Source organism: Podarcis erhardii (genome assembly GCF_964252035.2).
Source record: "Podarcis erhardii genome assembly, chromosome: 10".
Lineage (NCBI taxonomy): Eukaryota > Metazoa > Chordata > Lepidosauria > Squamata > Lacertidae > Podarcis > Podarcis erhardii.
The window spans coordinates 66,487,156-66,511,798 of record NC_138500.1 but is presented as its reverse complement, the minus strand read 5'-3'; the positions used below and the strand labels follow the sequence as shown (position 1 = coordinate 66,511,798).

The 24,643-nt window shown below is 41.4% G+C and overlaps 1 protein-coding gene and 1 long non-coding RNA gene across 2 annotated transcripts in view; one reads left to right on the top strand and one right to left on the bottom strand.

Moving 5' to 3' along the window:
* The window catches only part of LOC309350908, a 1,133,389-nt gene that overhangs the window by 93,075 nt on the left and 1,015,671 nt on the right, over positions 1 to 24,643 (bottom strand). The gene's annotated exons all lie outside the window — the stretch shown is intronic.
* The window catches only part of TBC1D22A (TBC1 domain family member 22A), a 118,138-nt gene that overhangs the window by 78,357 nt on the left and 15,138 nt on the right, over positions 1 to 24,643 (top strand). The window contains exon 12 of the mRNA XM_081877979.1: positions 7,634 to 7,729. Coding sequence (XP_081734105.1) covers positions 7,634 to 7,729 — 96 coding nt within the window. The remainder of the gene's footprint in view (positions 1 to 7,633; positions 7,730 to 24,643) is intronic.

Genomic DNA, 24,643 nt, shown 5'->3' with positions numbered 1-24,643 from the left:
CCACTTCAAAGCAGCAAATGATGTTCCTGACTCTGAAGAAGTATCTCAGCAGGTACTTTCACATTGTGTGTGAAAAACACCTTAGCAATTCAGGGTACAGTTTCTGAAATGTTATGATTTCTATAGTACAAGCAGGCTTTTTCCCCCCCTCAAGAAAGAGAGAAGGACGTGGGTGCAATTGCCTATAAGACACATCCGAGGGACTAAAATTAGGATAGCACCTAATAAGGTCCCATTTTTTGCAAACATGTCCCAGATTGTGGTCAGGACCATCCATCTTTTAAAGTAGCCTGTGACACTGGGGGAGTTCTGCTTCTGCCTATCAGTGAAATCCATTTCACCACTCCTATGTTTCAGGGTTGCAGAATAGATGTGCAAGATCTCCTTTATTCTAGCCCATGGCATTTTCAGGATTCAGGAGACCACAAAATCAGATTAAAAACATGCTTGCATTCCGTACCCATGTACATTGAATCTGGCTTGCTCAAAGCTCTGTACTGCAATAATATGCAAATATAATATTAAAGGAACTCCAGCTAGCATATATCTAGCAACATGCTGAATTGGGGAAAAAATTACTGCAGTGTTATTTCTAAATTGGCAGGGTACATTTTTGGTACTATTTTTCTTCTTAGGCAATTCAGAGATCTTTAAGAAGCAGAAAATTTAGTTTTGAAGCCTGCTTCCACAGAAACATTAAAAATGCAACTTCTGTCAGACACGCATATATGTGCTAATTCAAAATAAAAATAAAATAAAGCTACAATCCAGCTCCACTAAGTGGGAATTGGACCACTTAAATGGGATATTGACCTCACCTTTGTTCCATCAGGTCCATTTGGAGTTGTATGACCTTCATTTCAGGAAGTTAAGATGAAAAGGCATGATGATGCCACTATTAATTTTAATTCATATGTGGATGCTGCTGTCAGTCTTTCCCATGGCAACAAATGGTGCCAAAACTGATTTGCGTTAATTTAATCGTGCTGGTATAGGAATCTCTCTTGCATAGCCCCCACATCCAAATGTCCACCAGGGATCGGAGTCGGTATAAGAGTATTTTTGTGCTTTCCCCAATGCAAAAGCAAGGATGTGACTCTCGTCACTGTGAAATGGGTTTCAGAAGAAGTAATCGTTACAAAGGTTTAAATAGCAAGCGGATAAGAAGTTTTTGGAAAGGACCAGGAAGAAAACCCCTGTTATTTAATGTCTATGTAGCAGTGTAAAAATGTAATGATTATTCATTTGACCTTAGTGAGCTCTTCAGAAGTGATTCACTGGTACAAAAGGGGAAAAAATGTGTGGCAATTTTTGATCTGATTTATAGAAACATAGTTTTTTTGAAAAAGTATAATAACATTAACTAAAATTAGTCAAATATTAAAACCTGTTCCACATTGCCTAATCAGCTCTAGGCTTCCTCCATTGAAGAGCAATTGCTAAGAAGGTTTGCTCGCAGGCTGTTGTGGTCTTAAATTGTTTCACAGATGGTACACTTAAGAGCTTCTTCTGATTGATATTATTTATTGATTTCTTCCATTTTTATGCTGCCTTTCATCCTCATGGAACTCAGGGGTTCCACCCAGGCACTGACCAGACCAGAAGACAGTGCCAGATATTGGTGATGTGAAATAAGCGGGGACTCCTCCAGATATATCAGAACTGAGCTATTTAAGGATGTTAAAATTTCATCCAGCATCTTGAACTGAATCTGAAACATAGCATAGGAGCCTTCTCTTTGGGTTGACAAGATGTTTTGAACTACAGTTCCTATCATCCATGACTATTGGATGTGCTGGCTGAGGCTGATGGGAACTGTAGTAAGAAGACTCCAGTACAGAGTCTATTCAGAAGCTGCAGCAGTGGAGTAATGTTTAATGATCAGGAATCAAGCTTCTGCTTTGTATGAAATCTAAATCTTTCAAACTGAGAACATTCCACTATTCCAAAGGCATGAATGAAAGTCGCTCAGTCTGGCAAGTGGTTTCCTTGGCAGCCTGCCCAGTTCTTCCAGATCACCTCCCTAGCTCTCCCTCTTGTCATTGATGTTTGGTTTCTGGTCAGATATATGGATGAACTGTGGCTGTTGGGTAAGCAAGGACGTTCATGGCTTGTCTTAAATGTGCAAGATCAATCTTGTCCACATCAGTTTTAGCTGTTTCTAATTAGGACCAGTTCTTAAACATTTTAACCCAGCAGAACTAGTCGTTTTTGTGTGTATAAATGTAATAAATGTAATGTATAAGCTATAAATGTAATAGTAATGTTGCCTCTATAAGGCTTGCTGTCCTTGATTTATCATGTTTTTTCTATGGGTAATAGGAGATGCACAGAATCATGCTACATTTTATGTAATCTTGTGTTTCAGACACATGACTCTTCCTCCCCGATCTTCAACTGGATTGCTTTAGAAACAGTTAGAATTCTAGTTTTTTTAACCTGCTGGTCAGCGACTCTTGTCTCCCTGCTCTTATTCCGGCTTGTTTTTTTAAATAATTATTGTATCTTGCTTTTATAAATTTGCATTTTTAAACTGCCTTCTATGGCCATAATAAACTGATTGAGGGATTGCATAGCTATAAGCGCTGGAAGTAAATGAGATTTCAGACACCTACAATACTACCCCAGTTTGCTTATCTCAGTTATCTTCAACGTAGAAACCATGAAGGCTCCCATCTCCTAAAAAAGCATAAAAAGTGTTCGATACTTTAGGAAGCATGGTCTCTGGTTGAAATTCAGAGCATCTTATTGTTAATAGAATGGGTTCTAGGATTTTTCCTCTGTACTTTCTCAATTGCAAAATAAAGCCTGCCAGTTTTATCTCTGTTTTGATGCTACATCAGTTTATATCCTCTCCAGACCCTTCTCTTTAAACAGTGACATGCTCTGATTTATATTTTATTTATATTTTGTATATCTTCCTCAGCATCTGCACCTGAGAATTTTAATTTTTTAATTTTTTGTCATTTATGCATTCATTCTGCAAAAGCGAGGGAGTGTGAAAGGATGCCTTCAATTGAGTCCACTTATTGCTATTCCAACTGTGTGACTCTCTTTCCTTAGCAGGGCTATTGAATCCTTGGCATTCATTCCCTTGTGTGGATGTGATAACAGAATAAAGAAGCTTTACAGCTGGTTTCAGTCAAGTAGCAAGGCCATTGTAAAAGCTCACAAGAAAATCACTGATGAATGCCATTACCGCCGGTAGCAGGTTTAACAATTGGGAATACCTATATTTTTCCCTGGAGGGATGATCAGTTACTGCAGATGTGTCTTTCTGATATTCTTAAATGGTTTATAAATTGCAGGATGTTTGTTGGAGAGGAATCTGCAAATAACAATTTAATGTGTTTTAAGAAGGGAGGAAATATTATATAAACTTGTCATTTCTCCCCTAACGCTAAATGAAATGTCAAGTTGTCAACCTATGTTTATTCTAAAGGGGGGGGGGGCAGAAAAGAATAGAATTGTGGATGCTTGCATTCTTAGCCAACCGTATTATCCGACAATCTCAAGTTTAGGATACAGTGGTACCTCTGGATGCAAACGGGATCCGTTCTGGAGCTCTGTTCGCATTCTGAGTAGAACGTAACACGCGACTGCACGTCTGCGTGTGTGCGGGTTGCGTTTTGCTGCTTCCGCGCATGCACAAGCGACGAAACCCGGAAGTAACGTGTTCCGTTACTTCTGGGTCGCCGCGGAGCGTAACTTGAAAATGCTTGACCTGAAGCATATTCAACCTGGGGTATGACTATATTGCTATATTCCAAAGTAGAAGATGCCTTTGGACTTCATTCCAGGAACATCAGACCTTTTGTGAGTCTAGAAATGTTCTTTTCCAGGTGAAACAATCTTGATTGGTGAATGAGCTTTGTTGAAGGGCTATCAGAGACAGTTGCTGTTAGATTTATTTCAGCCTGAAATTAACCGTTTTAATTTCCTCTACCTAGACTAGACGCATAAAATTATTTCCCCTGAAAGTTTTCTACCTTTCAGAGGGTAAGAATTTTTGATGACAAAAAGTTATTCAGAGTTCGTATTGTTTTAAATATTTAACTTCTATGGTGTGGTACTTTTTTTAAAAAACAAAACCACTTGAAAGAATACTGTTAATATTTGATACCTTCAAGATTCATATTGCAGGCCTAAAATGTTACAACTTTAAAAGTTATTAGAAATGATATAAAAATGGTGTTAAGTTTGTACCCCCCTCCAAAGCTAAGAATTAACCCTTTAAACCAGGGTGGTCCAGCGTGTGGCCCTCGTTGCCTTTTTGGCGGCCCTCGGCAACATTTGACACCCCTCCAAGCCCTTGCACTGCTTTCCCAAGGCTGTGAAAGCAAGGCACTGGTCTTTGGGAAGGAGGCTCTGATATGGTCCTAGAGTCTTCCTGCCTCTCTCTCAAAGCCTAGTTAGCACTTTCCCACTTAGGACCCTGCTAGAGCCTCACCTCCTTCCCAAAGCTCAGTACTTAGCTTCCAGCTTTGGGAAGGCAGCACAAGGGCTGGACCGTCAAATTTTAACTTTGCTATCCTCCCCGCATGGCATGGCATGGCATGGCATAGCAATGTGCAGCCCACAATTTCCGTGTTGAAATACACTTGCAGAGGAGAGCGCAAAGTATGTTCTGAAGCTCAACATCAAAAAAACTAAGATCATGGCCACTGGGCCCATCACCTCCTGGCAAATAGAAGGGGAAGAAATGGAGGCAGTGAGAGATTTTACTTTCTTGGGCTCCATGATCACTGCAGATGGTGACAGCAGTCACGAAATTAAAAGACGCCTGCTTCTTGGGAGAAAAGCAATGACTAAGCTAAACAGCATCTTAAAAAGCAGAGACATCACCTTGCTGGCAAAGGTCCGTATAGTTATAGCTATGGTTTTCCCAGTAGTGATGTATGGAAGTGAGAGCTGGACCATAAAGAAGGCTGATCACCGAAGAATTGATGCTTTTGAATTATGGTGCTGGAGGAGACTCTTGAGAGTCCCATGGACTGCAAGAAGATCAAATCTATCCATTCTGAAGGATATCAGCCCTGAGTGCTCATTGGAAGGACAGATCCTGAAGCTGAGGCTCCAATACTTTGGCCACCTCATGAGAAGAGAAGACTCCCTGGAAAAGACCCTGATGTTGGGAAAGATGGAGGGCACAAGGAGAAGGGGACGACAGAGGATGAGATGGTTGGACAGTGTTCTCGAAGCTACCTGCATGAGTTTGACCAAACTGCGGGAGGCAGTGGAAGACAGGAGTGCCTGGCGTGCTCTGGTCCATGGGGTCACGGAGAGTCAGACACGACTAAACGACTAAACAACAAAAACACCACCACCAATTAAGCAGTATTCTATAGATAAAAGCAATTTCTTTTTCAACTGTTGGGGTGCATTGTTACCAAGAACATGTTCTGCTTTACTTCTTTAACTTTCCCACCGGTCTACATCCATCCCCTGATTAATTAATGAGATTTTTGTGGGCCAAGACTGAAATAATGGCTTCGATTTCATCCACAGAAGCGATAAACTTTTTGCAAGGCAGTGTAATATTTGTGATGCTAACCTTCTAAATGATTTTTATTGATGATGACAGATGCCTCTGTGGTGATGCGCTCCGAGTCATGCCTAATATGTTCAGAATAAGTCTTCTGGAAGGCTGTACATCTGTCTTAAGATCTTTTGCTAAAATATTTAAATCAAGGTCATTGTTTATATTTGATATTTTTTATTTTTTTAAAAAAATTGCTTTTAGCTATTGGCCCGCCGTTTTATACATTTAAAGATGAAACCGGTCATAACTTCAAGGGCTGCAAATGGAAAGTTATAATAGGTAGCAGGTGTTGGGAAAGGCAATTATGCATTAGGTGTTTTGCTCAATTTCCAAAACTGTCCAAGACTATCCGTTTGAAATACTTTGTAGCCTAGTTTTATCTCTGAACCATGATGAATTCTTAAATCTAAAGGGAATATGCATTTTTCCTTTAATGAATTGAATACTTAAGCCCATTTGATTTGATTTAAAAGAGGCTAGGAAAACAGTATTGGAACGCAATGTGGAAAAGGAAAATATCAAGCGCAAATGGCATGTTTTACAATTATTTTGAAAGCCGTTGGATGTAGCTTATATAACAGCAGTGTTCACTTTTGGTAAAGATTATTTGAAGGTTCTGATGAACTTTGTGCTCATGGCTTTGTTTAGTTCGTCTTGGACCTAGACTGAAAACTGCTTATATTCCCCCCTCCCCAAACTCCATTTGAGAACATTAGAACTCACTTGGGTCAGAAGTCCACAATGTTCACAGTGAAGTCCACAAATGGGGCTTGAAGAGTAATAGCACTCTTCTGCTATTATTCTCCAGCAACTGGGATTCAGTGGCATACTAAGAATAGTCCCCAATTGCAATTCACCCTTTTCAGAGCAGTTTTAATTGAACTATCCACCATGACCTCCATATTTTCTTGCTTAGTCACCATCAGTTCAGACCTCACGCGTGAATGTGATGTCAGGGTATTCCATGTTTCTCAACAAAATAAAAGAAAAAAAAATCCTTCCAGTAGCACCTTAAAGACCAACTAAGTTAGTTCTAGGTATGAGCTTTCGTGTGCATGCACCCCGTGACGGGGTGAGCTCCCGTTGCTCAGTCCCTGCTCCTGCCAACCTAGCAGTTCAAAAGCACGTCAGAGTGCAAGTAGATAAATAGGTCCCGCTCCAGTAGGAAGGTAAACGGCGTTTCTGTGCACAGCTTTGGTTCGCTAGAAGCGGCTTAGTCATGCTGGCCACATGACCCGGAAGCTGTACGCCGGTTCTCTCGGCCAGTAAAGTGAGATGAGTGCCGCAACCCCAGAGTCGGCCACGACTGGACCTAATGGCAAGGGGTCCCTTTACCTTTACCTAATAACGTGTTACCTGTAATAATAGTTTCCACCAATTTACCTGGAAAAAAATCTAGGCCAACAGGCTTGTAATTACCTGGATTTCTCATGATATAACGGTATTGTATTGAGGACATTCAACTTCAGAAGCTCTAATGATCTCAGCTTCATGTTGATGTTAAATAGTTTGGGGAAAAAGATTTATATCTGTGGTATCCCACAAGCTGGGTCTCAAGGGGCGAGCACTTTCTTCCTTTCTGACAGGTAGGAATGGAAACATCACAGTGTGATGCTCATATTCTCAGTTTTGGCAGGCAGTGTATAATGTTACTATGCTAAATGGTGACAAAGACAATCAAGAAGTCAAGGAGAATAAACAGGATTAAAACCCCACCATCTATTCCTCTCAACAAAAGATGGTTCACTGGCACAATTAAAGCAGTTTTCAACACAAAGACTGACACCAGAAATCTTTACTTGATGCTTACTGCAAAGCTTAATTGATATAGCATGCCTTTTATAGAATTGGATAGAGTACTCTGAAATAGTGTTGGTTCCTGGTGAGCAATTCCCCACCTGCAATAAAGATAAAATTATTTGGGATCTGATTTTGGAGTTTGATTTAATAATTCAATCATAAAAATCAGGGACAACTTTACCTCCTGGAGCTAATTAACTTTGGAGTAACTAGAAAAATGACAGAATATCACAATGAATAAACTGCAGTTATTGTCTGGTTATACATAAATTCTCTTTCTCTCTTTCTCAGTCTGAACCAGAGGGATTTTCTCACTTCCATTTATATGTGTGTGCTGCCTTCCTTGTCAGATGGAAGAAGGAGATCTTAGAGGAAAGAGACTTTCAAGTAAGTGAAGTAGCCTTTGTTTTCAGGAACAGAAATAAGCAAACGTCTTCCTTGAAACTGTTTCAGATGAAACTATTTTATTTATTGAATTTATAGGTTGCTTTTCACCGCAAACGTGGTTTACAGCAGGAACAAAAAAACCCAACACGGAAACAATTCAGATGGAAAACTAGTAGCACTAGAATAATACATAGTGTACTATTCAGAGCAGACTCAGCCAGCTCCTACAAAAGCTTGGGGAAGAGATGAGTTCTTAGTAGGCAATGTGGCCATCTGTGTTTCCAAGGAGAGAGAATTGCACAGCTGAAATGCAGTACTGAAACCAGATTGTAATGGAACCACGTAATTGGCTCCATCCTAGTACACTTGCAGCTGTGCCGTCACCACCCTCTCAAACACCTTACCCAGGAATGGGATATTGGCAATTTGATGGTAGCTCAGGTTCCAGGGAGGGCTTCTTAAGAACCACTGCCTCTTTCAAGGCAGCTGGGACTATTTCCTCCAGCAAAGAGACATTCACCACTGCGATGAGGGACAGTAATCGAGGGAGTATGCATTTTATATGGTTTGTGTGACTGTGTTGCTGGCAGGCTTGTTTTATTGTCGGAGTACCGACTTGGCTTATTCCAGGTGAAAAGGCAACGGAAAGAAAAAGCAATGGCCACTTTGCCATCTGATACAAAGCTGGCCCATCTGGCCCACTGGAGTTTTGCAGATAGATAAGAGGAATGTGCCCTCTCTCACATATGTGAGCAAGGGCTGTTGGGTTACCTTCACTGTCATAAATCTTGCCTGCATGCATTGTACATACAGAGGTAATTTGGAGTAGCTCCTGTTCGCATGGAACTTCTGACACATGCTATGTTTCAGCCAGCCGGTCATATAGTCACTTTAATTTCTCCCCCCCTCCTCTTTTGAAAATTATTTCTGGGACATAGACACCTGAACTTTAGGGGGTTCATCTTTAGATCTAAGCTGATCAATCAAAATGTCCCGAGTTTTTGGCTGCAATAAAATACACTCTTGTGAACTTACCACTTAGTGAAGCAGTGGCCAACATAAAGCTGCTATTATAACTTAAGCTGAGGCCAGAAAGAGCCGTATATCACATTAATAAAGGTAAGTCTAGGCATATGTTAGTGTGGTTCAGAAACCACACTTCCTTCAATTTCAGCCATTATACCGTTCTACATAGAATTAATATGTCGAGTCGTTTGTTCTCATTGTATTTTAATGTTGAATAAGTTAAATTTCATGCACAATTATTTTATCTCCTGGCACTGTCAAGCGTTTGCATCTATTTTTCTTCAGTCCTGTGAAAATCTCAAATGTCCCAGCTTTAGCTAAAGAAATGAACAATAAGTCAATGTCAAAGTCATGGGGGTGAATATGAAGGGAGTCATCATTTAGCACTGTGATCAATTAAGCATAGACAATGTAAATTAATGAATTTTACATCTTGCACACAAATCATGAGACAGGTTGTACTGCACTTAGAAATGTTCTACATTTATCTACATTAAATCTATCTTTTCGGAAACTTAAATAGAATTGACACAAATGTTCAGTAGTGAAGGAGCGGAATATTCTGGTTTAAACATTCAGTCTATTTAACCCAGTATAGCTATAACATGCCATTCCCATGACAATCTCCAGCTAAGATGAGATCATGGGATGGGATTGCCTAAGACATTCTGACCCCAGGACAGTGGCTACAATTAGCAGAACCACTTTTCTTACAGCCTACTATGATGCCAAACTTTAGTTTAGGCTCTAATATAGCAAGTCCTTTGCAAATTGCTCTAATATAGCAAGTCCTTTGCAAATTTACTGGCATGATCACTTTAGAAGATGGCATGGCATCAGTTGAACTGGCATTAGATATGAAACAACTGCTTAGATTTTAGCTACCCAGGTTGTATGTACGTGTGTTATGTACTGTCATTGTATTTTGGTGAAACTGAGCTTCACTATCTCTGCTGACCTCAGATTTCATACTGTAAAGGGGTGTGTGTGTGTGTGTGTGTGTGTGAGAGAGAGAGAGAGAGAGAGAGAGAGAGAGGTGTTCTTATCAATCTACCTCAAGAAAGAAATGATAGTGATAAGGAGATATCCTAGTTTTTTCCTGATCTGGATGTGGTTGCGGTCCTAGAAGAATCGGGAATGTAGTTCACTTATGGTGTCTTTTTTCAAGAATGTGCCTTTTACCAACTTTTATGCTCTCCGACCTCTAGGAAATGACAATCTGGCTTGTGATTTGTTGTGCATTCAAACAGCTTTTTATTTTCTGCTTTTGATATATTACACGTATGTGACGTTACATATTTCTGTTGATCCTATTCATTTTATTTTGTAAGTCATTGTGAAACTCTGAATCAATGTTTACTAGGATATACAACTGAATTTGTTTAAAAACTCGGCAGAAGGTTCTAGGCAAACTTTGCTCATGCGTTAACCTTACAATCACTTTATTTGAAGTAAGTTTAACCTGCAACATCTAGAAAATGTTTTTACTGTTGCACTAGCAGAATTGCCTTCTTTCTTCTCCTTTTGTACCTCTATGTTTGCTTTCAGAGAAGATGCAAAAACAGCATTAATGTTTTATTATATTAGCTTCTATTTTATCAACACTTTCAGAGAGTGGAACTTGCTTTCCAGACCAATTAAATGGGCTCACTTAAAAGATTGTCTTATATGTCAGCATTTACGGTATACAAGTCCTATACGGAGCTGCCCAAGCATAAAGATGAATGGTTATTCTCTAAGCCAGTATATATAAAAACTGGTATAAAGGCTTGCCAAGAACTGATTGGATGTATTTTATCGATTTGTTTAAATGCTGCCATTATTATTCACTTCAGGCAGGTACCTAATTAGATAATCACTGTAACATAGCAACCTAAGAAGCATATCAGCAACATATCACTTCACTTTGTCTCTGAAGAGCTGCAATTATAGCAGTTTCAGGGTCAAAAGGTGGCCTGAAAGAAAACAAAGGATTGAAAAGGACAAAGTCGTATAGGCTAATCTGCACCTAAGGGCTTTGAGGATCATTCCACTAACACTAGCTTATGCAACATTTCATTTTCGAGCCTACTCTGTTCTACGGAGTCTCTGATCCTAACATTTTAATCCCATAAAGCATAAGTTTAGTGTGTAATGCCATCTTTCTGCACTGTTCAGCAGTTTAATAAAATGCAGATTCCAATAGACTCTCTTTGAAACTTGAATATTTCTAATATGATTAGGTCGGGGCTATTAACCTTGTAATGTCATTGGTCAGCTCTTAGTATCTGCCCCAGGAATGCTTTTTGAATTCTTGAAATAGCGAAACGCATAATGAAGTGCATACTAACCAAAGGGTTTTGTCTCCATTAATGATTTTTTTTTTTTAATTGAGGCAGCGTGTTTAATATGAGCTAATGTCCCTTATGTGATTGTATTTGCCCAAGGATTTCCTTGTGGTATTTGAAAGAACTGATGCAGGATAAAAAGTCTAGGCACTGACAATAAAAAGTGAATACCAAATCAAAGCCTTGGAAGAAAGTGTGAGGAGACAAAGAATATGGTTTGTTTTGGTCTTAGCTCTAGAGCTGATTTTAAAACAAAACAAAACAAACCCAATTTCTCAGTTACTTTCATTAGGATGTTTCCAAGAGATGGCAGCATTCAGGCCATTTAGTGCTCAGCTGTTAAACATTTTGCTCAATTGAACACTGATAACTCTTCTCTCAGGGAAAGAAAATCCCATGCACTTGTATTTTGAATCTGTCACTAGAAAGCACATGCACAATTCCATGTTGATTGGTTCTGCTGTGTTGTGGAATGCTAAACAGTTTTGTAGTAATAAACCCTGTCAGGATATGGATCCTAGCAGATCAGAGTCCTAATAACTTGACAGTTCCAACTGTTACCAGTCTTGATCAGTTGCCCTGTTAAATACAAATATGTGATTCGTAGTTTTCAGGCAAATTACTACCTCTTGTTGGATAACTTGTGGGTCAGATTACGTTTTAACAGCAACAGTTAAGGACAAATAAGGAGCATTCTTGAAATCCCTATTTGTACAGGCTTTTTCAAGGGGGGAAGAATGGTGATAGCCTCCTTCTCGCTTTTCCCATGCTGTGTGATAACCGTGTGCCTCTTCCATTCAGTAGATACAGAGCAAGGGTTTCTGCCTCCTCTTGCTGAAAGGCTGCTCATCTGCCCAACAGCCTGAATACCTGTTTCAGTGGCATCTCCACCTTTTGAAATCAATACTTTAAACAGAAGTCTTGAAGTTCAAGAATGTCATATGAATGCCTAGAAAATCCTGTCTGCAAAAACTCAAGCTAGGAAGCGGTTAAATACAGTGGTACCTCGGGTTACATATGTTTCAGGTTACAGACTCCGCTAACCCAGAAATAGTGCCTCAGGTTAAGAACTTTGCTTCAGGATGAGAACAGAAATTGTGCTCCGGCGGCGTGACAGCAGCAGGAGGCCCCTTTAGCTAAAGTGGTGCTTCAGGTTAAGAACAGTTTCAGGTTAAGTACGGACCTCCGGAACGAATTAAATACTTAACCAGAGGTACCACTGTAAACTCGACCAAAATGACCAATTTCTGGCTACAAAATCCTGTTGTATCTTAAGAGTTCTGTGCTGTTGACTGAATGTAATGAGTTTGGACTTTGGGGATGGGAACTAAGTGCCTCTGTAGAGCCCCATGACACTTGGGTTTGAGTCATGAACCAGAAGGTTGCTCTTGGTTGATGGTAAAGATTGAGTTTGGACTTCTGGGGTGGGAACTAAGTGCCTCTGTAGAGCCCCATGACACTTGGGTTTGAGACATGAACCAGAAGGTTGCTCTTGGTTGATGGTAAAAATTGAAATGAAACACAGCAGTTCAGAGGTATCCAGTAAGCAGTGTTGCTTCAAAAAATGCAAGCGCACACTCATTGAAATCTCGACTCTGTGTCTGTTTAAAATGTATGATGATTAGAAAACATTATTTCATTTGAAGACATTGATGCTACTTCAGACAAATGAAGATGATAAAACTTGTCTAAACACGATGCTACAAAGCTCAGGGAAGCGAAATAAAACATTACATTGAACTATTATGTTCAGCGTATTTTGAAACATGTAAGTTCTGAATTGTTCAACAAAGGTGGAATATTTATTAGTCATTTTGAGAACTGGATTTTTCCTGATATTGGTATATATCCACTGATAGAAGTCTGTGAGCTGGCAGAGGATGCTGTTAGCAGAAAGCATGAGAAACGGTTTTCACTACTTCCCCCTTCCTCAGTCATTTGTGCATCCTCCCCCGCCCCCCCCCCAAATCTGCTCAAGAGTGTTTGGGGACCTTTGGAATAACATTGTACTCACTTCTCCTTCCTCCTGTGCCTTTGAACTCTCTCCTGCCTCCATTTCTATCATGATATTTGCTAATTTCGTTACAGGGCCATTTCCCATTCCTAATTTGGTCACATTCCCAAGGTAAAGCTAAGAGGTACTGACTGGCCCGAGATCACCGAGTGAGCTTTATGTCTGGCTGAGGTTTTCAGCTCTGATCTCCCACATCCTACTGCAACCTTCCTGGCCATATGCTTTTACAAAGTATCTCCACAGCTCCCAGCCAAATTTAGTTGAGGCAGTTGATCCTTCACTGTGTGTAAAACACTTCAAACATTTATGAATGCACAACGTTACCCCAGAAACGATGTGATTTTTTCCACATTCGTATGTTGTTATATCTAAGCTTTTTCAAAAGGAATATAGCTTCTTCCTAAAACTATTTTCTCGGTACCGTATTTCTTTTAAGGTCCTGCTTTCCTCATTTGTCCTGTTGGTATTCCCTGCGCCGCTTGCCTATCCTCCAATAAAATATATATATTTTTTAAATAAATATTTATTAAGGTTTTTAAATATAAAACATAATAAACAATCTTACTTCTTTCACAACAATTTCATCACTTCTTTGGGCTCCCTCACGTCTCCCGCTCCCATTTACATCGTTAAAAAATTTTTTTCCAAACAAATTATCAACTTGTTTACAATCTCATGTCCACTCACACATATAATCTAGCGCTTTTTCCAAAAAGTTTTATATTTTCTTTAATCTCACTTATCATCAAATTTAAATCTAGTTTAGTGGTGACCAGTTTTTTATAATCTAGCATCCTTCTTAACATTCAACCAAATTACAATGTTTTTGTAAATACATCTTGAATTTCTCCCAGTCTTCCTCCAATAAAATAATTGGATCATTCCTTATTAAATCTGTATGCTTTGCTTGCATTGGGATAGACTGTATTCTGAACATGTTTACATTCATAGTTGAGCACTGGTACATGCTACTTACAAAGGACATTGCATAGCCTTCACTGAAATATGTTAGGTTACGCTCATCTTAGAGCAGGGATAGGGAGCCTATGCCCTTTCCAGAAGTTGCATGACTCTCATAATCTGTGACTGTTGGCTTTGCTGATGGAAATTGGAGTCCATTAGCACCTCAGTTCCTCACCTCATCTTATGCCTTCTTCTTGCTCCATATGCATGGGAATTGGGTAGTGTGTGTGTGTAAATTCATATGTAAATTGCAATTTTGATCAGTATTCCATATAGATTTTCTTTACAAATGTAAAAAGAGAAGAAAGTCTGATCATTTAATGTGTTTATAGAAGCCAGAGCATAAAAACAAATTGAGCCTCACAGCAACTAATAAAACAACCATCCTATTACAGAGAAAGCCAAGATGTTCTAAAATGTGCAAATTTCAGAAGGAGTCTGTAAAACTAAAATAGGAAGGTATTTACTGTACCTCCCTATTTGCTGTGGTAATAGTCATTTGTGCCAGCATACTGAGGGGAAATTAGTACTACTATAAACATGGGTCTAATTTAGAGAATGGCCCCAGTGACCTGAAAATATTTAATTTGGCCAACTTCATGAATTTAAAGTAGTTCATTTAATAAATTGGGAGCAATTGCAGTGATTAAAAAGCATGAATTCAGCAAGGAATTACATATTATTGTACAGTGGGATATATTTCCCCCCACGCTGAATTATTGCAGTATTTCAGCTACAAAATGGAAACTTGCTTTTTACATCAAGGTTTATGTGTGTGCGTGTGATAATTGTATAAAATCTGTGTTATCACTTCCCCCATGGCCATGACCCCATGTTGTAGCCGTAACAGTATATGGTCATTCTCCGCAGCAATAGCAAACTCTTCTGGGTGTCTATAGGCCAAACTACACAGGTGTCATTGCCTGTTTGGCTCCACCAGGAACCAAATTTGGCAGCCCCAGGCACAAGAGGAGGAGGAACAGATGACAGAGTGGAAAGCTCAGGGATGGCGATCCTCCCCTTGTGACTCTAAATGTCAGAGAGGAGGAAACGGATCTGCCAGTTCTCTCCATCATCCCTCCTGCAGAGTGCATAGCCTGGTCAGGGAGGGAGGAAGGACTTGGACCAGCCAGAGGAAGAAGAGGTGTCAGAACTGGATTCAGGTGGGTAGGAAATAGCCTTGTTGCTGAGGACCAGATGCCACATTTGTAGGTGGGATCAGATGCACTTTCCATGAGAGAGTGGGTGTATGCTTCCACAGTAGGATGACAGAGTTAGGGTCCTGGGTGTGAGCCCACCTTGGCAGGAGGGGCACCTCAACTTCTGGGACCTCACTGTATCTTCCATTGACCTTCTCAACTGGCACGGAGAGTTAGGTGAACTTTGTCCTATTGCAATAGCTATAATAAACATTAGGCCCCTAAATCTGGATGCTGGACTTCTTTGGTTTTTCAAAAGGTGGTTGTTCCTCCACCTGGGTAACGAACAAGGTGGTGCAGAGGTGAATTTTTACCACAGTTATGAACCTCTTGCCTTGCTCATGTGCCTTGAAAGCATGACTTCTGGGCCTTGTGCTTGCTGTTGAGCCGGTACCACTGTTAGCCCAAATAAAGATCTCTTCCTTACTTAAAAGTAAAAGTCACTGCTGTTGCATATTGTGACAAGAGCTGGACAAGAAGTTAAAATGAAATGCAGGAGTATGTCTCATGTGCTTCCCTAAACACCCAACACAGACCTCAGTTATGACTCGGTTAGAGAGGGAACCTTCCACTGGTGCCAATTTGATGTCTGCTTTTCTGCATAACACCTGCATCTTCTGCAAGAAATAAAACCATATCCAAAAGCAGCATGGAAACTGCTTATCAGCCTTCTGAGGCTGCTATCAGCGATGTTGAACGTGTTGCGGTTATCAAAGCATTCATTCAGGTTCATGTTATCATGTTTCTTTTTAGAAGTTCCCATGCCAGCATGCTGTTTGCTGCATATGTGATAAATTTCAGTAAGTGAAGTCATTGTCGTGTGGCTGCTATTTATTTAACTTATTTAATTCAGTATCTTGAAGTGCTTTCACAGAAGAAACCTCAAAAATAAAAACAACTACCGTATTTACTCGAGTCGAATGCGCCATCGAATCTAATGTGCATCCTAATTTTTGCAATGTAATTTGGCAAAAAAGGGTGCACATTAGAGATCCCCTAGCCCTACTGACCACCTCAAACTATCTTGTCTTACGGGAGGGGCTGCCTCCTTTTTTACAGTCCCCGTCCTGCCACCCCTCTGACCCACAGGCTCTTTTGCCGCCTGGGCACACTGAGGACTGGCCACGTGGCTGGCATGCTTGGGCTGCCCAGGCTCAGGTGTCCACCCCAAATGCAGCCCAGCAGCCTCCTGGCCTCCTCTCGCCCGGATTCACCAGTTGCGCAGCCCTCAGCTCCGACTAGTCTGGCCGGGCGGCAGCTGTGCGCGAGGTGGCGAGGCACATGAGCTGAGCAGTGCAGTGGTGCTGCTGCCCGGCCAGAGGAGCGGAATGGGCAGCGTGCCCCCAGCCCAATGACGGCTGGCTAGGAGGGCTCACCTGGCCCTGCACTGCCCATTTGCACCTGGAGGTACCGTATTTACTCAAATGTAATGCTCCATTGAATCTAATGCACACCTTAATGTTCGCAACATAATTTGGCAAAAAATGAGATGTGCATTAGACTCGAGTAAATACGGTAAAAACCATTTCATTTTTTTGGAAGAAAAAAAAACAGAAAAGGGGCTTCTTAAATAAAAGCCATTTCAAATCCAAGACAGATATAAAGGTAAAGGGACCCCTGACCGTTAGGTCCAGTCGTGACCGACTCCGGGGTTGCGGTGCTCATCTTGCTTTATTGGCCGAGGGAGCCGGCATACAGTTTCCGGGTCATGTGGCCAGCATGACTAAGTCGCTTCTGGCGAACCAGAGCAGCGCACGGAAACGCCGTTTACCTTCCCGCCGGAGCGGTACCTATTTATCTACTTGCACTTTGATGTGCTTTCGAACTGCTAGGTTGGCAGGAGAAGGGACCGAGCAACGGGAGCTCACTCCGTCGTGGGGATTCGAACCGCTGACCTTCTGATCGGCAAGTCCTAGGCTCTGTGGTTTAACCCACAGCGCCACCCACGTCCCTAAAACAGATATAGGCTGGGATAAAAATGTGCCCCCTTGTTGAAAAAGGACAGTGCTGAAAAGACACCAGAGGTGGCATGTAATGGGGATGCTGGAACGTATTGGCATACTGTGCACCTAGCAGACTATTGTTGCGCAGTCTTCCATCAGCCTCTTCCACTGTGTCAGATGGCCTCTGTTTTTAATGTTCTCATCAACCTTTGTTCTGTGACGAGATCTGTCCAGAATCTGTCAATCTGGTGGATGGAGTGAAGACTGTTTGATATGGATTGATTACGAAGCCAGTCATGGATTGAATGGAACAGCTGCATCACCTGCAAGTACATAGCTGGCGCACTGAGCACATCCAGTAACTGCAAAGTAGTTAAGCATGTGATGTCAGTTACATGTAGGTTCCAGTTACCAATACATTTAGCATGAATGTGCTTCTGCTATCTCAATGCAATTCTGTATTCTGTATTCTGCTCTGGTCAGACGTCGCCTGGAGTACTGTGTCCAGTTCTGGGCACGACAGTTCAAGAAGGACACTGACAAACTGGAACGTGTCCAGAGGAGGGCAACCAAAATGGTCAAAGGCCTGGAAACGATGCCTTATGAGGAACGGCTAAGGGAGCTGGGCATGTTTAGCCTGGAGAAGAGGAGGTTAAGGGGTGATATGATAGCCATGTTCAAATATATAAAAGGATGTCACATAGAGGAGGGAGAAAGGTTGTTTTCTGCTGCTCCAGAGAAGCGGACATGGAGCAATAGTTCCAAACTACAAGAAAGAAGATTCCACCTAAACATTAGGAAGAACTTCCTGACAGTAAGAGCTGTTTGACAGTGGAATTTGCTGCCAAGGAGTGTGGTGGAGTCTCCTTCTTTGGAGGTCTTTAAGCAGAGGCTTGACAACCATATGTCAGGAGTGCTCTGATGGTGTTTCCTGCTTGGCAGGGAGTTGGACTCGATCGCCCTTGTAGTCTCTTCCAACTCTATGATTCTATGATTCTAATGCTAAATCTATAGACAAACAGCTTTAGTTTTTAGCTTATATCAGTCTTTGCATTTCTATAGTTCTGGCTGAACATGGTTTAGTGCTGTATTTTTTCTCTCTTTCAAAAATACATGCAGATAGGTATTGTAGGGTCCTAATGCATTGTTGTTCTGCATTTGCAGTAAGTAGGTCAGATTATACCTTAGTCTTTGGATGCTCGCATTATGTCTCATCTGCTATGCAGTCTTCCCTGAAATTGATCAAGGCTTCTTTCAGTCTCTGCTTTGGCTGTGGAAATGCGGCCGAGTCGTCGCTGCAGATTTTTCTCAAAGCTGCCACTCTAGCTCTGTCTTACCTTCCCTCTTCTCTCATTTGTTTCACAGCTGCAACACCTCCTCTAGGACAAAAATAAAAATGAATAAATTGCAGTCTGCTCCTTCAGGAGAAAAGTGCAGTTGAATCCCTGCGGTCGTCACAAATAAAATGAATGATTCACAGATAAGGCAGGCAGGAAGTTAGGAAATTAAGGGTGGAAGGAGGAGTTTATTGCACCCAGAAAGGGTGCCATAAAGAAATGGGTGTGCAGCTGATTGTATCGAGGAGGTAAAAAGGAGGTATAAAGAAAAAGGAGGGAGTCACTTTCTGATATCATGTCAGGCGGAAGGGAAGGGATCTAGACTTGTATTAGTATACTTGTTACCATTCACCTGAGAGTTGATTTCTGCACGCTGTACTACCAGAACAATAACAGAAGCTAAGATATGACTGGGACACGGGTGGTGCTGTGGTCTAAACCACAGAGCCTAGGGCAGGGGTAGGCAACCTAAGCCCAATCGCCTTCTCAATCCGGCCCACGGACGGTCTGGGAATCACTTTGTTTTTACATGAGTAGAATGTGTCCTTTTATTTAAAATGCATCTCTGGGTTATTTGTGGGACATAGGAATTCGTTCATATTTTTTTTCAAAATATACTCCGGCCCACCACATGGTCTGAGGGACGGTGGACCAGCCCATGACTGAAAAAAGTTGCTGACCCCTGGCCCTAGGGCTTGCCCATCTGTAGGTCGGTGGTTTGAATCCCTGCGATGGGGTGAGCTCCCGTTGCTCAGTCCCTGCTCCTGCCAACCTAGCAGTTCGAAAGCACGTCAAAGTGCAAGTCGATAAATAGGTACCACTCCGGCGGGAAGGTAAACGGCGTTTTGTGCACTGCTCTGGTTCGCCAGAAGCAGCCTAGTCATGCTGGCCACATGACCCAGAAGCTGTCTGCGGGCAAATGCTGGCTCCCTCGGCCAGTAAAGTGAGATGAGCGCTGCAACCCCAGAGTCGTCCACGACTGGACTTAAAAGTCAGGGGTCCCTTTACCCTTACCCTTTAAGATATGACTACACATAGCGAAACTAAAGGTTCTACAAAAACAAGGCTTATACCTTCATGAAAGCTAAAGCTATGTACAGCAAATCCAAAATTTGCTTCTTACATGTCCTGTGTTTTTGTGTTTTTATATTGTCAGTCGCCCTGTAATTATCAGTTGAAGGGCAGTATGAAAATATAACTAATAGAAACAAACAAAATTTTCTTTTCAAACCGAAATTTAACATTTTGTGGCATCTGAGCATGCACAGATCTCATTGGCCTTTTGGCAGGGGGACAGGGGGATTCCCCACTCCCCAGATTCTGTTATTTATTAAAAAAATTTCTGCCAACCTTGGAGTTCCTCCAAGCATACCGAGCAAAATTTTACCCCCATTTCTGTCAGCTCTCACCACCTGAGTTTACCTTTAGAGGAAGTTGTGGTTTGGGGGGGTGTTTGCCCCCCCCCCCAGTTTGCACAAGTGTGGAATCCAGCATATCACAGCAAGGTTTCACAGCTCTCAGTTGTGACCTAATATAAAAACAAGAAGAGGAGGAGGAGGAGGAGGAGGAGGAGGAAATGGCTTTGCTGGTTCCTTGTTTTTTACACGGACATCTAAGGCTGGAGCTAGGTTAAATTAAAGTTCAGCCATTTCAGGGCATTTGATCACATTTAACTGGCTCATCCTTTCAAGCAGTAAAGGTCAGCTTCTGTTTGTGCTCTAACTGTCCAATAATCTGTGAAAACCACTTTTGTGTGCACTTATTGTTCAGTAACCACATAAGGCAAGTTGCCATGTAACAGAGTTCTTGGCATTTTGTGACAAATATATGAAGTTTGGGCATGGCCCTGAGCAATGGGCTCTTGTTTCAACATGTTTGATCTCTGCAAACGTTAAGTTTAAAGTTAAGGTGTGTGTAGGGTGGCTTGCGGGGAGAGGTGGTGTAGGAAAGGGTTAGCACATATTATCTCTGCGGCATCCGCTCATTCACACAATAGGGGCCACCACATGCTGTGAAATCTACAAGTTTTGAGTTTTCGGGTGAATCAGATTAGGGTCTTCTGAGAGTTAAAATGTTGCTCTCTCTGGGAGAAATCCTGAACTCATATGGCAGAGTGAGAATTTGGAGTGTGGGAATCTGTTGGCCACCCTCTACAAACTTTGAATAGCTAAACATAAAAATATATAATTCCTACGTGCCAGTCAAAAACTTTCCTCTACCCCCATGCCTTTGGCTTTAACTATTCTATAGCCTTTTAGAAATGGATGGGATGTTCTTAATGTATATCCACCCCCCACTCGTTTTAATGTATCTATGTGGGACTTTTTGGTTGTTTGATGTTTTGTTGTAAGTCGCTTTGGGTTGTCTTGGGCAAGATAAGGCAACAAACACATTTAATAAAAAACAATAATAATAATTTGGAGGCCCCCTCCCCAGGTTTACCTGTAGAATATGTAAGGTCTATGTAAGAATAGAGTGCATGGGGAGGGAGTCAGTGATTGCTAGCCATGGAAGGCAAGCTTCCATTCTCAGGAAGCTCATAGGGAACCTTTTTTTAGGAGAGAGGGATTTAGTCCTTTTTTTTTTTCAGTAAGGGCACAATAGGGTTAACACTCTTCCTCATCCATCACAGTCTCCTTCATCCTCCTTCCCCTACAACTGCTATTCAGCTGTTGTTTTTAAGCCATATATCAACTGAGAATTGCAATTGCACCAGTACAAATCACATCTAACATAGCCCTATGAGCTACCTGAGTTTAGAGCATCACTTTACAGCTGCTGATATTTGTGCCACTGCTTGAAAAGCATGGACGTAGAGGGGCACTTGCCTCCTGGAGAGCCAGTGTGGTGTAGTGGTTAAGAGCGGTAGACTCGTAATCTGGGGAACCGGGTTCACTTCCCTGCTCCTCCACATGCAGCTGCTGGGTGACCTTGGGCTAGTCACACTTCTCTGAAGTCTCTCACCTCACAGAGTGTTTGTTGTGGGGGAGGAAGGGAAAGGAGAATGTTAGCCACTTTGAGACTCCTTCGGGTAGTGATAAAGCGGGATATCAAATCCAAACTCTTCTTCTTCCTGCATTTCTCCATAAGTCTCAGGTTTGGGAGCTTCTCTTTTTTTTATTATTATAATTTTTTTATTGTTAAAATAATTCACCATTAATACACATACAAACATACAAACATACATTTCATACAACATACCTACATACATACAACATACCTACAACATACCTACACTCAATCCCACAGATAATCTGAGGTTTGGGAGCTTCTCATGACTCCTGAAAGTGGCAAGAGCATGATTTGTATAGTGATGCAGTAGGGAGTTCTCTCTGAAGGCAGGAATTTTGTCTGTGTTGGGAACTCTTAACTGATTCTGTTACACCCAATGCAGAGAAACAACAAGGAGTATCCATTGTATTTGAAGGAGATAAAAACAGGGACACAGGTGGCGCTGTGGTGTAAACCACTGAGCCTTGGGCTTGCCGATCAGAAGGTCGGTCGTTTGAATCCCTGCGACGGGGTGAGCTCCCGTTGCTCGGTCCCAGCTCCTGCCAACCTAGCAGTTCGAAAGCAAGTAGATAAATAGGTACCGCTCTGGCAGGAAGGTAAACGGCATTTCTGTGCGCTGCTCTGGTTTCGCCAGAAGCGGCTTAGTCATGCTGGCCACATGACCCAGAAAAACTGCGGACAAACGCCGGCTCCCTTGGCCAGTAAAGCGAGATGAGCACCGCAACCCCAGAGTCGTCCACGACTGGACTTAGCTGTCAGGGGTCCTTCACCTTTATGTTTAAAACCAGAAAAGAGACACATGCTGGGGTACAGTAGACAGCCTCTTCTGTGAGGAGAGAATACTTTGTGTTCACAAATGAGCTGGTCAACAAAATGGGCAAGATGGAGTTAACACAGCTGGCTAATAATTCTCTTTCCCAGGTCATTTCCTTATTCCCCACCCTGCCCAAAGAAAGAAGCAATCCAAAAATTCCCCTTAGGATCCCCCCCTTTTTTAAAAAACAACTGTCATTCTCCTAAGCGTTGTGTTAGCTTCTCTTCTTGTCGTTGGTAGCCTTTTAGCCAAGTTCATATATTTGACCATGCAGTAAATAACTTAGCCCTAAGTTTTCATTGGTGGCACCCAAAATGTGTGATGCTCTTCCTGGTGAAATAAAAGAGGTTCCATCAGTATTGGCATTCCACCAACTCTTAAAGACACACCTGTTTAGGCATGCATCCCCCTGAACTCCAACTTCCTAATTTATTTGTTTCAATAGTTTTTAACTGTCTTGTTTTATTATATATTTTAAGTGTGGATGTTTTTAATGCTGTGATTCAACTGGTTTATTGTGTATTTTAATTATTGATTTTATAGTTGTAAATCACTTAGCAACCATTTTCTCATTTAGGCAATATATAAATATGTAGAACAGAAGGAACAAACCATAGTAGTATTATTAAGTATAATTTTACTTGCCTATGATAGCACTTATTTACCATGTGTTTTGAATCTAGCTCTCCACAGGTTCCTGCGGTGTTTGTTTGAAGCCTCTTCACTGGAGCTCACAGGATATCAATGCCTATGTTCTACCATTAATCTCATGGCCCTGTTTCTTCCAGGATCTACTTTTAGTTGCAATAATAAAAATTAGTAAGCATTCCAGATTTCCAGGAATTATTTCAAAAACTCACTTGCGTTCTTGCTGTGTAAAATAGATGAAAAGCCGCTGCAAAAAATTAGAAAAACCAGTTTTCCCATAAGGCCTAGAAACACAACTTTATGTAGCTGCTTTTTGGCTAGGAAACGATTTCTATAAAGTCTGTCTTAACATTAATGCCCCATTCCTGTACCTATTATTCTCTCTAAGGCCTATGAAACTCTTGTATAATCCTTGAGAGATTTGTTAAACTTGAATTGGCTCAAGCTGAAATCTCAAATAAGAATACCGAAAGGCAAGTGTTGTTTGTCCGGACACGTAGTTTATCTTCTACATTTCTGCACTTGATTTGACCGTGATGAAAGCCTCATCATAAAGTAATGCAGTAACAGCATCAGTGTGGCAGAATAGCAGCATGAATAACCAGCACAACGCAGCAGGCATACAATTGGGCTTGCCAACTCTCTACTGCAACCAGCCTATGTCCGCAGCACGTACAGAAATAAATGAGGTGGTGGTATGTTTGGAGTGGCTCCAGCTATTCAAAAAAATGGGCCGAATTCATGCTCCACTGATGATTCAGGCATGTTACCTTGTCTCTCTCATGTCTTGCTCAATATGTGCCACCATTTCCCCTGAGCATGGATATTTCTTCGCCAGTAAGTGATGCATCACTGCTGATCGCTAAATGAACTGCGCAGTTAAAAGAATCTAGCACTTTTCTTCTTCGTTATTTCATTTTGTTTCCAGAGATTCCCTTCAGAGATGGTGCACTTTGCCAATGATTTTGAGCACTCCCCCTTGCTTGAGCCTTAGCAAGTGTGCACACAAATGCATTTTTAAATGCACAGAGGCGTCCCTTTGGCAAAAAAAAAAAAAAAGGAGAAAGCTTTTAAGGGGGTGGGGGGTGGGAAGCAAGCTAGAAAATGCTGTATGTAAAATTCCTCCTGGTAGTTTTTAAAATAATGACTTTCCAGATTTTTTAAGCAGAAAATTACTGGCTATTCAAAACTAAATTGAACAGTTCTGTTCCCAGTTACTTGGAAATCAGCCTGTGTTGGTTTCTAATGGCAAGAATAATTGGTTCAGTGTTCAGACTTGGATGTCTGTCTACACAAGACACTCTTTAGATCATACTTCTCTGCATTGTTCTGTCTATCAGCTGCATACCTCACAGTAAGGCAACAGTAGGTTCATTTTCACTAGTGTTAAACCAATCTAGGCTAAGTGCATGAGACAGTTGTATGCAATATCATTTGTACTTCTTTGCAGCTGGGCATGATGGAAGTAGTTTCCCTGTCTTTTATATATACTGTATATTTTTATTGCTCTCTTGCCAGGCACAGTGGCAGGACCCTAAAACCAATGCTGCAGAATTCAGTGACAAATTGTGCAAGCTTACAAAGACATACCGCCCATCATTTTTCTGATGAAAATAGGGATGGTCTATTTG